A 15,197-nucleotide genomic window follows, 5' to 3' on the forward strand; every position below is an offset into this window, starting at 1 on the left:
TGTATTAATCAAGATAGTTTGTATGTATTTCAATATTTAAAGACCTTCTCTAAAATTGATCACTTTTAAATACTTGTTTTTTTCTACTTAGTGTAGACCAAATATTTGTAGCTGTGTTTCATTTGCACATGAGTAGAGTGGCGTTCCTTTTGCACATTTGAGATATGGTGTTACTTTTGCAAGTGTGAGGGTTGGGGCTACTTTTGCATGTCTTAGGAAATGCATTACTTTTGCACATCTGAGGGATGGTGTTACCTTTTCCCGTATGAGGGTTAACTCTCTGTATTGTGGTAGACTGGTTCGCCTGATATCAGTGTCACGTGAACAGCTTTTGTGTCCTGCTTGCTGCCATCGCCAGTAAACTCAGCACGGTAGTACTATAGAATATATTTAGTTCCACGCTCTCAGAATGAGGTATTCGCTCCATATCATATCAAAAGTGCGTTCCTGTGTCCTAATCAAATACTCAAAATTACGGCTCAACCAGTAACGTCCATTTATTGGCCATCACATCTTGGAATGTTTACCGTACATCATTTTCGAAACGTCATTTCTCCATCCAACATCTAGGTAGATTGCTTCGGATCGAATTTTCGTCATTAAATCACTTCCCCCATCGGACGAGCACGGCGGTTTCCGGTAACTGAAATCATTTCTGAAAGGTACGGATATTCCTGAAGTAAAACGGTCAATCAATGACAATGCTGGGATTCTGAAGCACGATCCGTTACGTAATCAACTCATACTTTTATTTACTGTCGAAGGAAGTGGACGTGTGTAAACATGAAGAAAGGCTGTCCACAGTGTGAGAAGGGTATTTTGAATTAACCAGAAATACAAGATTTGCACCAGGAAGTAGGTTTGGAAGAGAAATCAAAACAAAAGAAAAAAAAGACGTGAAAACGACCGACGACGAAGAGAAAGGACCTGATTTGAGAGAAATTTAGGAAATGGCTCCGAAGAAGCAGACACATTCTAACAGAAGTATGAAAGCAGACGATGATGAAAAACCGACACGGAAGAAAATGTAGGGAAATAAAGTGTATATGCATTTGGAAACTGAAATAATAGGTGATAGGTGTTCGATACATCATGTGTCAAGTTATTTGAACGATTAAATAAGAAATACAATGGAAACAACACAATTTTGTATTCAGCGATTTGAAAACATTTACCGTAAATATACGAAACTCAATGAATACATGTATATGTGTCAGATGTAAATACTATGATGCATTGTAGAATATTTGTATACAAAGCTTAATTGTTGTTTGAAGTTACTTTGATATATGTATCTATAAAACCACGACACCAACAATTAACGGTTTTGATAAGCAATGTCGTATCTCCCTTATCTTTATTTAAACAACTATTATGAATCATGTAACTCGGGGTCTGATTCATCAGTTTGTGTAATACAAAATGATCCAGCCTTTTATATGCGAGTCAAATCTATAAATACTTCAGTGATGTGACTGTGAAATAAATGTTGGCGACACTGACTGTGTCTGTAAGCGATTACATCTTGTGCAATCTACGTAAGACAGGTACCCATAGATAGCAATTTTCAGAATTATAAACATGATATGAAACACGAAACCTGTCCCGGCGTCAGACCCTGAAATACAACATCAATATACAACATATACCCTTAATCAGATACGTCCAAAAGTAGATTTTCTTATGTATACTAGAATATACACGATGGCAGCCGACCGTGTCCGACACGCATTAGTTACCTTGTGATATGTGATTTGGTACGATCCCAGTTACTATGGAATGTACACGACAGAGACCCGAGTATCCTAACTTAGGGGCTATCTGAAGGTATCGAGGATAAAAAGAGAAGACGGAGGATGGTAGGCGAGAAGGGCGGTGGACGGGAGAACTGATACGAGGAGGAGTGCGGAAGACGGGGGAGAACTGATACGAGGAGGAGGCGGAAGACGGGGGAGAACTGATACGAGGAGGAGGGCGGAAGACGGGGGAGAACTGATACGAGGAGGAGAGCGGAAGACGGGGGAGAACTGATACGAGGAGGAGAGCGGAAGACGGGGGAGAACTGATACGAGGAGGAGGCGGAAGACGGGGGAGAACTGATACGAGGAGGAGGGCTGAAGACGGGGGAGAACTGATACGAGGAGGAGGGCTGAAGACGGGGGAGAACTGATAAGAGAATGAGAATTGATACAAGGAGAAAGAGGAGGTGTAAGGGTAGAATATATACGTCACCAGCATCCTTGACGTGAAAAAGGCAACAACATTCATCATCTAAATTTACCAGACATATCAGTTTGAAAAAAAGCATGTCGAATGCATTCATTCCGGAACTGGGGAAGCATGAGTGGAAGGTGAGGGAGAGTGTTTCAACTTAAGCATCCATTTAAAAAGACTGTATCAAGAACAGTATCGCATGGAAAAAACGTTTGTGAAGACGTTAATGCAAGATAATGAAAGCGCAATTAAGCTTCTTCCACTGAAAATAAAGTGGCTGTATAATCGGTAGCAACCTTTGTCTGATTTTATCCTTACAATGGTAATTTATATGAGAATCTGATGATATTGGACGGTCTAATGTCAACAGCCGGTTTTCATTCAGACCATAATAATCTGTGCTTATAGAAAAAATCGAGGCGAGTTGGTTTCACACCAGAATAAACACTCGGCATTGATAACTGAGACCACCGAAGGTCGATTCGTCTTTGCTTTTTATGAAGCCTTGTCAAATATTTTTTGTCAATCGTCCAGTTTTTCCGATATCAAAGACTATGTTCTAAACAAAAGGCATTGTGATAAGCGTGGAAGGTTAAGTCTTACTTGTAACTGAGAGTCTTTGTTCCTCCCTGTGACACTACTTAAACGCTCTCAGCGTACATATATACATCATTCCTCAGCATACTGCCGTTACAAAATTCTGAGAAGTGTTCGTTATATCAGAAATTCCAAAAAATAATATGGTTATGGAAAAAGGTGATTAAAGAACTTTTTAAATAATCAATCGATATCGATTTTATGATACTATAGATGTGGAAAGAAATGAATTATTGGCTAAGGTGTAATGGCGTCAGTACGAATGATTAACGACATAGATAGATTAATAACCAGTAAAGAAATTGCTCATTTTCGGACCGACTATGCAATTTCCATTTTACTGTCGGAAAAATTATTGTAATCTTGAAAATCAAACTGCTCAATACAACAACAACACCGGAAATACGTATCTCTTACCACGATGGTACACTTAGGACATGAACAATATTACTTCCTGTATTAGTTATCGCTAGAGCTTAATATATCATCTGGAGTGATGAGCATAACTATTTCAGCTCTAGACTTATTCTCTAGCGCTCAATATATTATCTGGAGTTATGAACATAACTTCTCTGGCTCTAGACTTATTCTTTAGGGCTCAATATATTATCTGTGGTGATGAACATAACTTCTCTGGCTCTAGACTTATTCTCTAGCGCTCAATATATTATCTGGAGTGATGAACATAACTACTCCAGCTCTAGACTTATTCTCTAGCGCTCAATATATTATCTGGAGTTATGAACATAACTACTCCAGCTCTAGACTTATTCTCTAGCGCTCGATATATTATTTGGAGTTATGAACATATCTATTCCAGCTCTAGACTTATTCTCTAGCGCGCAATATTTTGTCTAGAGCGCTCGACATATTATCTAAAAAGTCCGAAGTAATTTCTCTAGGGCACGTTTGTCATTTGCAGCGCTAGACTTTTTATCTTGTGCGCACGTTTTGTACATATGCCGCATGTCGAAACATGTTATACTTTAAAATAGGTTGTTTCAGAATAAAAAAGAGAAAATTGGTGTAATGAATGTCGTAATAAATATATGTAATATCAATCTCAAAAATAACTTTATCACCAAGAATCCCTGTTCAAACAGTGCAGTGTCAACATATCACGGGAGGGGATTGCCATTTTTGAACCTGCTTGTATGATGTGCTGATATCAGTACATTAGAGAAAATCCGTCTTTGTTGAAACATGACTGTAAACATTCTGTGAACGCGTGTGATGAACATTAAAGATAAGGTAGATAAAGGAACGCTCTAAAGACACACGTACAACGGTGATCCCGTGCCTTATGGTATAAATAAATCTTTATTCCCGTACTATTACCTTCGTTTACCCTTGGCGACATATTGATCAAGAAAATTGTTACAAAAGTACCCTTGTCATCTTTTGTTAAATCTCATTTGCTTTTGGTAAAGCTCAAACTAATCTAATATACTGTGGGCACATTTTTTGTAGGGCAAAAACCAACCTGGAATTCTATTAAACAAGAGCAAAAATATGAACAGAAAAAAATTGAACACGGACACTCCTGTAAAAGCAGAATAAGATCAGGTGTTTCGTAATATTAAGCGTCTTCTGCTTCATCGGCGACACACGCCATGTAAATCTTGATCTATCCAAGTAAGTACTGTCACATTTTAAAATGAGAACAAGGTATATAACAACGGAACAAATAAGTAAACTAACGAGCATTAAACACTAATCCAGTTTCATATCACACAAAAAATAAGATATTTCTCAATGAGATCACTATGACGACCGTAAAACTTCCCTATAATTTTCATCAACCTTCATCTTTCTCTGTGTTACGAGTTTGTCTGTCAGTTGACGACGTCTTGCACGAAAATTGTGACATACACTTTCACTGTTTAAACAAGTCTTTGTGTATGTACGAATGCTACACAAGATGACCTGTAAACGAAATCTGAACATACATTTACATTGTAGCTTCAACGAAATAATTCCTGAATAAGGCCAACGCTCTATATGGCATGCGACGATCCTCCAGCATGTTGTTCTTTAAGAAATCTACCATCTACTACAAGGAGACTCAAAATGATAGCTATTGTTTTCGAGCAATAACGTTTTGAAATATTGGGACAGACTACATTTTAGATACAAAATCAGCAGCGAAGCTTTTTTCTACTCTTAAATTGTAAAGCAAAGGTTAAGATGAAACATTGTTTTCTTTCGAAAAATAGGATCGATAAAACATCTCGATAGTATTTGTAAATACCCTTAAAACATTGATATACTTTTTTCAATCTGTTCTTTTTTCACAGTTTTTGATTTTTTTTTTTTTTTATAATTTTTGAACCGATTATATATGCTGATCACAAAACCGGTCTCGATTGTTAAAAACAATGGATGACAATTTAATACACCCAGACAATCGATTGTGTACTTAACGTTTGACAAGTTCACTCAAGTCATCAATTTCATCATCTGTTTATATTTCATAATGGCACAAGAATAGTTATTACATATAATGTTTACCTCAAGAGACGAGTATGCTATAACAAATAATGGTACACACAAAATCTTGATTACTAGAACAGGTATTGTTAACAGAATCATTATCGTACAATCAACGTGTTAAATTGTCAGATCTATTTCCAGAGTAAATAAAACTCGCTGGTATCCGTTCGTTAATGAGTATACGTGTATGGATATGTCGATAAATGGAAGCGGTTGAGATTGTTTGCATATATAGGCTAAATGCGTTAATTTTCCAACATGCGTCAACACACAGTTGAATCATGACTTTGAAATCTCGACTGACTCCTATTTTCCATTAAAAGTCACATATGCCTTTGGTTGAAATGTCTATTAAAATGCTTTATTACCTTCATTCATGTCTTAAAGACCATTTCTAAAGAGAATGCCCAGCGACCAAGTTTTCCATATGTCATAAAATTGGAACTATTACTTCTAGTTTTTATATATTTTTCTATCTTTATTTCAAAATTGCATAAGAATCTTTTCAAAAATAGAAATGTTTTTGCCCAAATTACATCGAATTCGAGTAACTTAATTAAGATTGTTAACATGTCGTTATTTCTTCTTTGCTGTCCTTTTATAAAGTTGGTTCAGCGTTTTAAAGATACATGTACAGGCATATCTAGTATGCCTAACGCCAGTTGATAAAACACATTTTTGTGGTGTTTAATGCTCAGATGATAATGGCTTCAACAAAAACATTAGAAATTAAATGGAATAATCTCGTTCATTTTTTAGTAATATTAAATACTATTGTCTTCGATACATTATATATACAAATTGTATATAGTTAATGATATGATAATGGTATTACCTGTTTCCAGTGTTACAGCCGGTAAAAACACACCATTGTTATGATATTTTATCCGTATGGACATTGGCTATGTAAAATTGTGACATTTGAAATAACTGATGTATGTTTAAATTTGAGAATATCGTTCGGTACAACGACTTAAAAAGACTAAGTTCCACCAATCCGATCAACCTACATTTTCAGCCTGTATACAATCATCGAACGGTGGATATGTAGTTTCAATTTGTTGATTTTGGTGTTGATGTTAATGTCCTTACAATGCTTGTCTCTTGTTTATTTATCTTTAAGCAACAAAATATTTAAGTGAAAAGTGTTCGTTCTGGGTGTTTCACAATTTTGACGAAGATAGAGTAACGGCAAACATTAGATATAAAACCTTTGATTAACAACAGAAATGCATCTGCATGTCAGGAATCAGTACATGAATACCCAACATATGATAAAACCCAATCTTTGAACATCAACCGAACCACGTATTTTGATGATACGACTCTTTATTTCTGTTCCCACCACTTTGAGTAGATTCAAACATTGAGTTGTCTTTCGATGGTATTCATATGCCTATATGCTTTCGATCTAAACATATGAATACCATCAAAAGACAACTTGAACAATGTTTGAATCGACTCCAAATTTGGGGAGATGAAAATGGATACAAATTTTCACAAGAAAAAAACAGTTTGTATGGATTTTTGTCAAATGCAGGAACAACACGACGATCCAAATCTATCTCTTTTTGATTTACCCATTCCGGCTGTTTAGCAAACCAAATTCTTAGGTGTTATTTTCGACAGAAAATTGTCATTCCTTCCAAATATAAAATATCTGAAAGCCAAATGCTGTATGGCACTGAATATTCTAAAGGTGGTGTCCCACACTTGTTGGGAAGCTGAAAGAAAAGTTTAGCTAAGGCTTTTTAGAGCTCTTATTAGATCAAAATTAGACTACAGTTCCATTGTGTATGGATCTGCTAGACCTTCATATCTCAAATTATTAGACACTGTTCACCACCAGGGTCTGAGGCTCGCTCTTGGAGCTTTTAAGACCACACCTATAGCAAGCCTCTATGCAGAGGCTAACTAATTATCACTATTTAGCCGTCAAAGTAAATCGGCTTTGCAATACGCCATTCAGCTAAAGTCAAATCCTTCTAATCCTGCTCTTTCACTTGTATTTGACCCAAAATATGAAACCTTGTTTCAAAACAAAACCGAAGACCATTCCACCATCCGGTATTTGGATTTCCGCTCTTTTACAAACCTCAAATATTGATATTGACCAAATTCAGTCATTTGGAACGATAGAAATTCTACTTTGGCTCCTGAATTCATCTGAAGTTGACTTTTCACTACCTGAAATGGTTAAATAAGACATAGACAGCTGGACATTTCCTTCCTCTTTCTCAAAATTGCAGTTAGAATACAAAAAAATTTCGGCGGAAGCGGGAGCTATCTACATCGCCCTTGAACATATTCCATGTTATCTATTCAGACTCTTTTTCTGTACTACAAAGTTTTAACAATAGATATATGGCAAATATTTTCATTCGTAGTACATTAATACTACATCATGGAATTGCCTTAAGCTTTCGTATTGTTTTGTTCGGTTCCTGTGCACATGGAAATACCAGGCAACGATAAAGCAGATCGTGCCGCAACGCCAGTTTTATCGCGAGCACCTGCTGTTGTTTTAACTTCATTTTATTGATTTTAAACCATTATCAAACATGTTTTAACAGCTCAGTGGCAGGAGGAATGGAATCAATATACTGATACTAAACTTTATTCCGTAAAAACCAATTGTCCTTTGAAATGTCCACGCATACCTGACACATTCAAATATGTTGAAAGGCGAAGATAAACCTCGGTGTATAGGATGTATTGAGTCATTCACAGCTAGACATTTTTTATCAAACTGCATTGACCTTCTTTCTACGCGGGATTTTTTTTTATCGTAGAGTTACAAGACCAAAGACCGTTTTTGAAACTGTTGAGATTGATAAAATTCTGTTATCTGAAATACGTTGGTCTATATCATACGCTATGACCTACCATTTTAATTTTTTGTGAAAATTATAACCATTTAAGATTTTTTAAAATTTGTCTTTTAACTTTTAGTTTTAGTTTTCCTTTTTGGTTCGCCATTAAGATTTTAATAAAAATAATAACAATAATGGTTTCATTGTCGATAGTGTTTCCTTTGTCCGTCATTCCGTCATAGCAATGTACCTTCATACAGTTTTTAAGAATATATTACCGTAGATTTTGCAGCTAGGTCTTCAATTATTTCGAATGTTTTTCCGCAGATTCTTTGGGAAAGAAATTTGCTTTTTTCAACGAGTCATGAATACACCTAGTTTGTTGATAAGTTGATAACACGATGAAATAGAACGTGTGCCTTTAATGTCATCAATTGTTAAATGGTGGGTTCTATTTTACAAAGGAAGCATCTAAATATAAGTCTATTGTAATTGTAAATAGCACTCCTAACTAAATTTCTATCTTGGAAAATTTGTGAGATTCCCTTTGTCCACCTTGGACAGGTGTACCAACACTTTAATTTGTGTGAGATTTCATTTCTCACCATGGATAGGTGTTCTGCAACTTCGACACAACATTAGATCTCCATCACTGATGCAATCACGACAATGACTGCTGATTTTGATACAATTTTCTCGTTATAATTGCACTAATTGTTAGTGTTGAAGTTAGTAAGATCCGCGAACTTATTGGACATGTCCGTGCACGTGTATGTATATGTATATATATTTTTTGTTAGAACGAGTAGTATCAGTTACTGATATCCATTTATCTAGATAGCAAAAGGATAAACAATAAGGTAAGCTTATAACCTCCGTATCTATTTACATTCATGTTATTGTGTGTACCATTCTGACAGATGTATTGGACAAACGCACGAAATACGTGTACAGAGAAACATCCGTATTATGAATACACTGATTGATGAAGACTTTCAGGTTTAATACAAGTTTTACATATTTCTTTAGAATTAAGCAAAAATCTGTACTTACAAATTAAGATTAACGTTGAAAAAGAAATCGAGGCCATGCGGGACTGCAATGTTTATAAATACAGCTGTTCACAAGATCTGAAAAAATAATCTACATTGTTGAGAACTGCATCTACAAAAATATATTTTTAAAACAAGTTTGGCCGTAACTATTTTTTTCAGTTTAGTGAAAATTTCGGAAAGGAGGGAGCAATCGATTTGTGGGGATGAGATAGTCTTTGTTTCTATATAGATAACAATTTTATTTCATCAATAAACGAATTATAATTTAATGATAAAAATGACAGGATAGAAATAAATATTTTTCAGTACTTAATTTTGCCATGTAAAAAAATTCCTGTAGATAAAACTAAGGTATCCCAGCGCAGTGCTTGTACCAGGTATGAACTAATTCACATATACATTCATTGTATATAATTCATTGATTTGTAGCACACCATCTCCTATTGAACACCTGTGTATACCTACATTCATTCTGTGAAGGAACATAGGCATAACCTGCCCATTTTAGTAACCAAGTCCCTCTTGGTGCGTGTCATTCGTATCGTTTATTACAGAAGAGTCCAAAATCTCTTGAATGTCAATTATATTTTATAGAAAGTGTATAGGAATAATGAATTCTTTATTCGATTTTTTACATAGAGTCTAAATATATGTATTTACTTCAACTTATCTATCTATATCACATATCTATTGATACAAAGTTTTCTTTATTTAATTCTTTCAGACATGCCGATAAGTGGATATTGCATACAAGTTTACTAAACCAAGACTTGCCAAGACATACCAGGTAGGGCCGGGGGTTCATTTTGGTATTAAACGTTCCAAAGTGAAGCGATGGTTACCGTGCTGGCCTTGAACAGCGGTGGGAATAAAGGACTGTCAGATAATCGTAACGACACGAGGAAGTCGTTTATCATCCGAGTCTGTCTGAAGCTTAGATACAAATATAAACATAGTCGTTGAGACGCCGCACCAACACGTATTACCGAACTGGAGATATCTTTTTAACGTCTGGACATAGAAATCCGCCATAATGGTGCGTTGCCGAATATCCAAGATGAAACATAGTGTCTTAGCCTGCTGTGTGATGTGCTTATTGCTAATTTCCATACATGATTTTTATGAGCTGAATGTAAGACCTGTGCGATATGATGATATTTCTTCTTTTCCAAAATATGATTATGGATTTTTCTTTCCGTTAGAAATCGATATCCGAAAAATGGTAGAAGAGAAAATTCGAAACAACACGGAACCGGACTTTGCTCCGATAAACAGACATCCATTCAGATACATTCATCGGCCAGCAAGTTGCTCCTTCAATTCCACGTCCCATACACGTTTAAAATCTGAGGACTCTCCAAACTTATTAGTTCTAGTCAAGTCTGCTGTCAAGAATGATCGCCTTCGAATGACCATACGAATGACTTGGGGCAAAATTAAAAGACCAAATGTTAAAGTTGTGTTTTTGCTTGCACACTCAGCTGCTTCGTCGCAGTTCATTTCAATGGAGTCGTACACTTACCGTGATATCGTACAGGAGGATTTTATCGATAGTTATAACAACAACACATACAAAACTATTATGGGATATAACTGGGCTGTGAAATACTGCGCCGAAGCGGACTTCTTTTTGTTTGTAGATGATGATCATTTTGTAAATATACCAAAAGTACTTCTCTACGCCAAGTCAATTCCAGTAAACGAACGTAAAATGTTGCTTCGCGGAAGAAAAGTTATCAGCGCAAAACCAAGTAGAGAAGATTCAAAATGGGTTATATCTAAATCGGATTTTCCATTCCATTTGTTTCCGCCGTACCCAGCAGGCGGAGCCTACCTGACGTCCTATAATTGTGCTCTTCGTTTCGTGCATGCGTTTCCGTATGTTGAGTTCTTTTGGATAGATGACGTGTATTTAGGTATAGTTGCATACAAACTCAACGTCACAATACATAACGTGAAACAGTTTTTCACACACGAAGAAAATCCATCTTTAGATGAAAAAGGCTTCTTCGCCCATTTTAATAATCACGATGTTGAGGACATGGTCAAGGCGTGGCAACGTGCGAAAGTCAAGTATGTGTGACGTCAATGACATAGACCGGTAATAATTATTACACGACAAATATACTAATAACGTCATTTAATAGCAATGTTCCAGTTGTGTACACAATATCATGCATACTATTAACAGTATTATAAACATCATAGAAACGTGATTGACTACACAGGAACACACAAAACGATGACGTCATTTAAAGACTTGTAATTGTGTACACAATGACACATGCCTACATCAATGACGTCATTAAGTCTGACACGCATGTCTTTCCGTCATTCAAGTCATGAAATGATAACGTGCTAGCTTTTAAATTTGTTTCGTTTTCTTCATGGACATCATAATGTTTTATTATTATTGTCATACTTGAAATATCTTGAATTATTTTTATACGCATATTTAAGTCTGTCATGACTGATTGACGGGTCGTTTCAAGAGTTGCCACTTTGTGAGGAATATCTCATTTTTATAATATTCCCCTAATGTATTTAAATTCTGGTAAATTACAGCTACTGACTGACCAATATAATTATATGACGACAGGTGCTTTTGACTGCCATGACAGGAAGCATTCACTTACCACTATAATTAAATGACAGGAAACACTGACTGACCACTATAATTACATGACAGGAAACACTGACTGACCACTATAATTACATGACAGGAAACACTGACTGACCACTATAATTACATGACAGGAAACAAAGACTGACCACTATAATTACATGACAGGAAACACTGACTGACCACTATTATTACATGACAGGAAACACTGACTGAACACTATAATTAAATGACAGGAAACACTGACTGACCACTATAATTACATGAAAGGAAACACTGACTGACCACTATAATTACATGACAGGATACACTGACTGACCACTATAATTACATGACAGGATACACTGACTGACCACTATAATTACATGACAGGAAACACAGACTGACCACTATAATTACATGACAGGAAACACTGACTGACCACTATTATTACATGACAGGAAACACTGACTGACCACTATAATTACATGACAGGATACACTGACTGACCACTATAAATGACGACTATAATATTGGTATAACTTGTATACATATCTTATGTTATCAATGATATATCGCTGAATGTCCAAAATTTTGATCTTTAGCTTAAAAACAATAAAGACTGGCCTATCTTGACTGTAGATTCTCCTACATTTGTGACGATTCATTTTCATAGCGTCATATGGATAATGACATCACATTTACATTTTTTATTGCGATGGACTCTAGATAATTTTACAAAATTATGACACAACGAAATGAAGAACTTAATGATATATATTTTTAGAACTCATCCAATTTCCGTTTACGGTTTTTCATTGGGATCGAATTAAATGGTATTTCTGTATAAGGAATTATATATTTAATGACATTTCATGTATTTTACTGACAAATGCCATGATACAACCGTACTTCCGAATCTGAATGTGTAATAAATCAATGGTAGAAAAATAGGTATTGGAAACAAAATTGCACAGGTATATAGTGTTGCATTTGGATATAACGATAGATGATAGTTGTGAGAATAATAATGCATACTTAATGTGAGGAATTAGCAAAGTACGCATCCTACATTGTAGATATAACCTTTTATATACATACACAAATACACAATAACATACACTTGAATAATTTTATTAAAAGATTTTTTCTTATCTGTGCTTTTACTTAACTTCGCCCCCCCCCCCCTCTCTCTCTCTCTCTCTCTCTCTCTCTCTCTCTCTCTCTCTCTCTCTCTCTCTCTCTCTCCTGTGATACAAAAACCTACCTTAATAGTTGTGGTGTATGTTTTACCTGTAGTTTTTTTTTTATTATTTATTGGTAAAAGTGATATAATTTTACATTTACTAGGTCGTCGTTTTGGACATTTTTCATAATAATATTTTAATTTTTGTTAGTTTAGATATGTATAGTCATTTTAACAAAGGAAAGAGACATCTTTACCTTATACTAAAGTTTTTTAGATTGTATTATCTGTCAACATTTAATTAAGCAGATTCTAAATGAGCTAATGTCATTTCTCTGTTCCTTACAAATTATTTTTAAACATTTTAAGAACACTTTGTTGTCATATCGATTTATATACCATTTGCAGTGTACTTACAATGTGTGCGTTGTTTTTTTCAAGCGTGAGAGAAAAATGATGTATTGACTGTGATTAAGTATTAAAGTAAACGGTGTTCTTGTTTTCAAGATTTTTATCTGTAATTTTGATCTTTTTTATCTGAAGCTAGTAAAGTATTGTATATAAAAGTCATTGTTCCATTCAATGGTCGTGTGGTATCGATGTACAAGTATTGTTTGGGAAATGTGATTAAAAGTTGTATGGAATAGCGTGACTGTTAAACTGTATGACTTTATTTTCGCTCTTGTACCGCTGATTGCAGTCAGTTTAAAGTTATGTGCAATGACCATAATGGGCATGGTATTGGCGTCTAACAAAACCTTCTTATTTTTTAAGCTCGTTATTTCACACTTTCACCCAAGATCATGACCTATTTTCTGAAGAGGAGTATTAAAATAACGTCACATATTGAGCGATCACACAAGAATAAATCAGCGTTGGTATATTTGTGACATTTGCAGGACACTTAGTTTTACACGTACATTTGGTTCTCTTCTGAACCATTATAGTATCATTACATGTTTAAACGATGTAAACAGCAGCACCGTCGTTAGGGAATACCAAACAGATTGTTGGTTCAGAACAAACACGATTATAAACCTCCATATAAGTGTAAAGAGATCAATTAAATGCCAATTAAGAACAGGCAGGACTATACACTGTTAATTAAGAACAGGCAGGACTACACACTGTTGATTAAGAACAGACAGGACTACACAATGTTTATTAAGAACAGACAGGACTACACATTGTTAATTAAGAACAGACAGGATTACACACTGTTAAATAAGAACAGTCAGGGATATTTACTAGCAGTTAAAAGACACTATGAGCATAAGTATCAACGACAAAAAAAACTGTGTAAACTGCCTCGACAGGAAACACCCGGTATAAACCCTTCGTACACAAATTGCCATAGGCTTATCTAAACCATTACGTATGACGCCAACCATCTGAAAAAAGCCTTTAAATATCTTTTAAACCACAGTACATGACTAGAAAGCCTGCACATACTACTGACTGATTGCAAAGCCTTCATACATCATCCACATATGGCAGCAATGTGCACATATTTTATAGAACATCTTACCACATTATCGCTTCTTTTATCAGATAATACTTACGATTCTCAGGGCAGGGCATGTGACTCTTTTAGAAATATATAATAAATGTATCCAAATGTGTTTATGTGAACTTATTACAGTAAGAAATATGGAGTGTTTTAGTATCGATTGTATGTTAATGTGATACAAATGACATGATTACTACACCTCATTGATTTAAGTGTCAGTCATATGTATGTAACTGGTGTATGTGTTTTAAAATAATTATAAAATATATTCTATAATGTCTGCCTTATTGGCATGATAAAAAGCTGAGCATTTTTAGAATTATCAGAAGCCTAATTCGTCTTTTGTTTGAGAATTCAACTTTATCTTTATTTCTTTCAAATATTTGTATATTACAAGTAAATTAAATCACTATACCATTTGTGATATGACTATGTGTCTGTGCTGCATTTTTTGGAATTGCCAATAAGGATTTTCCGAGTAGTTCCAAACCCTATGACCATATCATGTTTGAGTCAGTAGGATTTCTGGAATTACTATGACGATTATCAGTGTAGTTCCAAACTCAGTGTTGATGATATCCATGTCGGATAGAAAGCCCCAATTATGGACATTTCTAATAAAACATTATTTGTATTGAACAAATCTCCTTTAAATCTACTTAAATTTCTACTTTGATTAATATTCGACAAATTATCTGTTATAACTGAAAGTTTCAAGGAAATCCTA

The 15,197-nt window shown here is 35.0% G+C and overlaps 1 protein-coding gene across 1 annotated transcript; it reads left to right on the top strand.

The window, feature by feature from the left end:
• The first annotated feature begins 10,205 nt into the window (after positions 1 to 10,205).
• LOC132558733 (beta-1,3-galactosyltransferase brn-like) lies at positions 10,206 to 11,255 on the top strand. The gene has a single exon (XM_060223329.1). It carries the CDS (start codon positions 10,206 to 10,208, stop codon positions 11,253 to 11,255), a length of 1,050 nt encoding a protein of 349 aa, XP_060079312.1.
• The last annotated feature ends 3,942 nt before the right edge of the window (positions 11,256 to 15,197 follow it).

This window comes from Ylistrum balloti, unplaced genomic scaffold (assembly GCF_031769215.1).
Source record: "Ylistrum balloti isolate Yb309-2 unplaced genomic scaffold, AGI_CSIRO_Ybal_v1 Utg370818, whole genome shotgun sequence".
In the NCBI taxonomy this organism is placed as follows: domain Eukaryota; kingdom Metazoa; phylum Mollusca; class Bivalvia; order Pectinida; family Pectinidae; genus Ylistrum; species Ylistrum balloti.

Coding starts and splice junctions, on each gene's coding strand:
- LOC132558733 (XM_060223329.1), top strand. CDS start 10,206: ATGGTGCGTTGCCGAATATCCAAGATGAAACATAGTGTCTTAGCCTGC.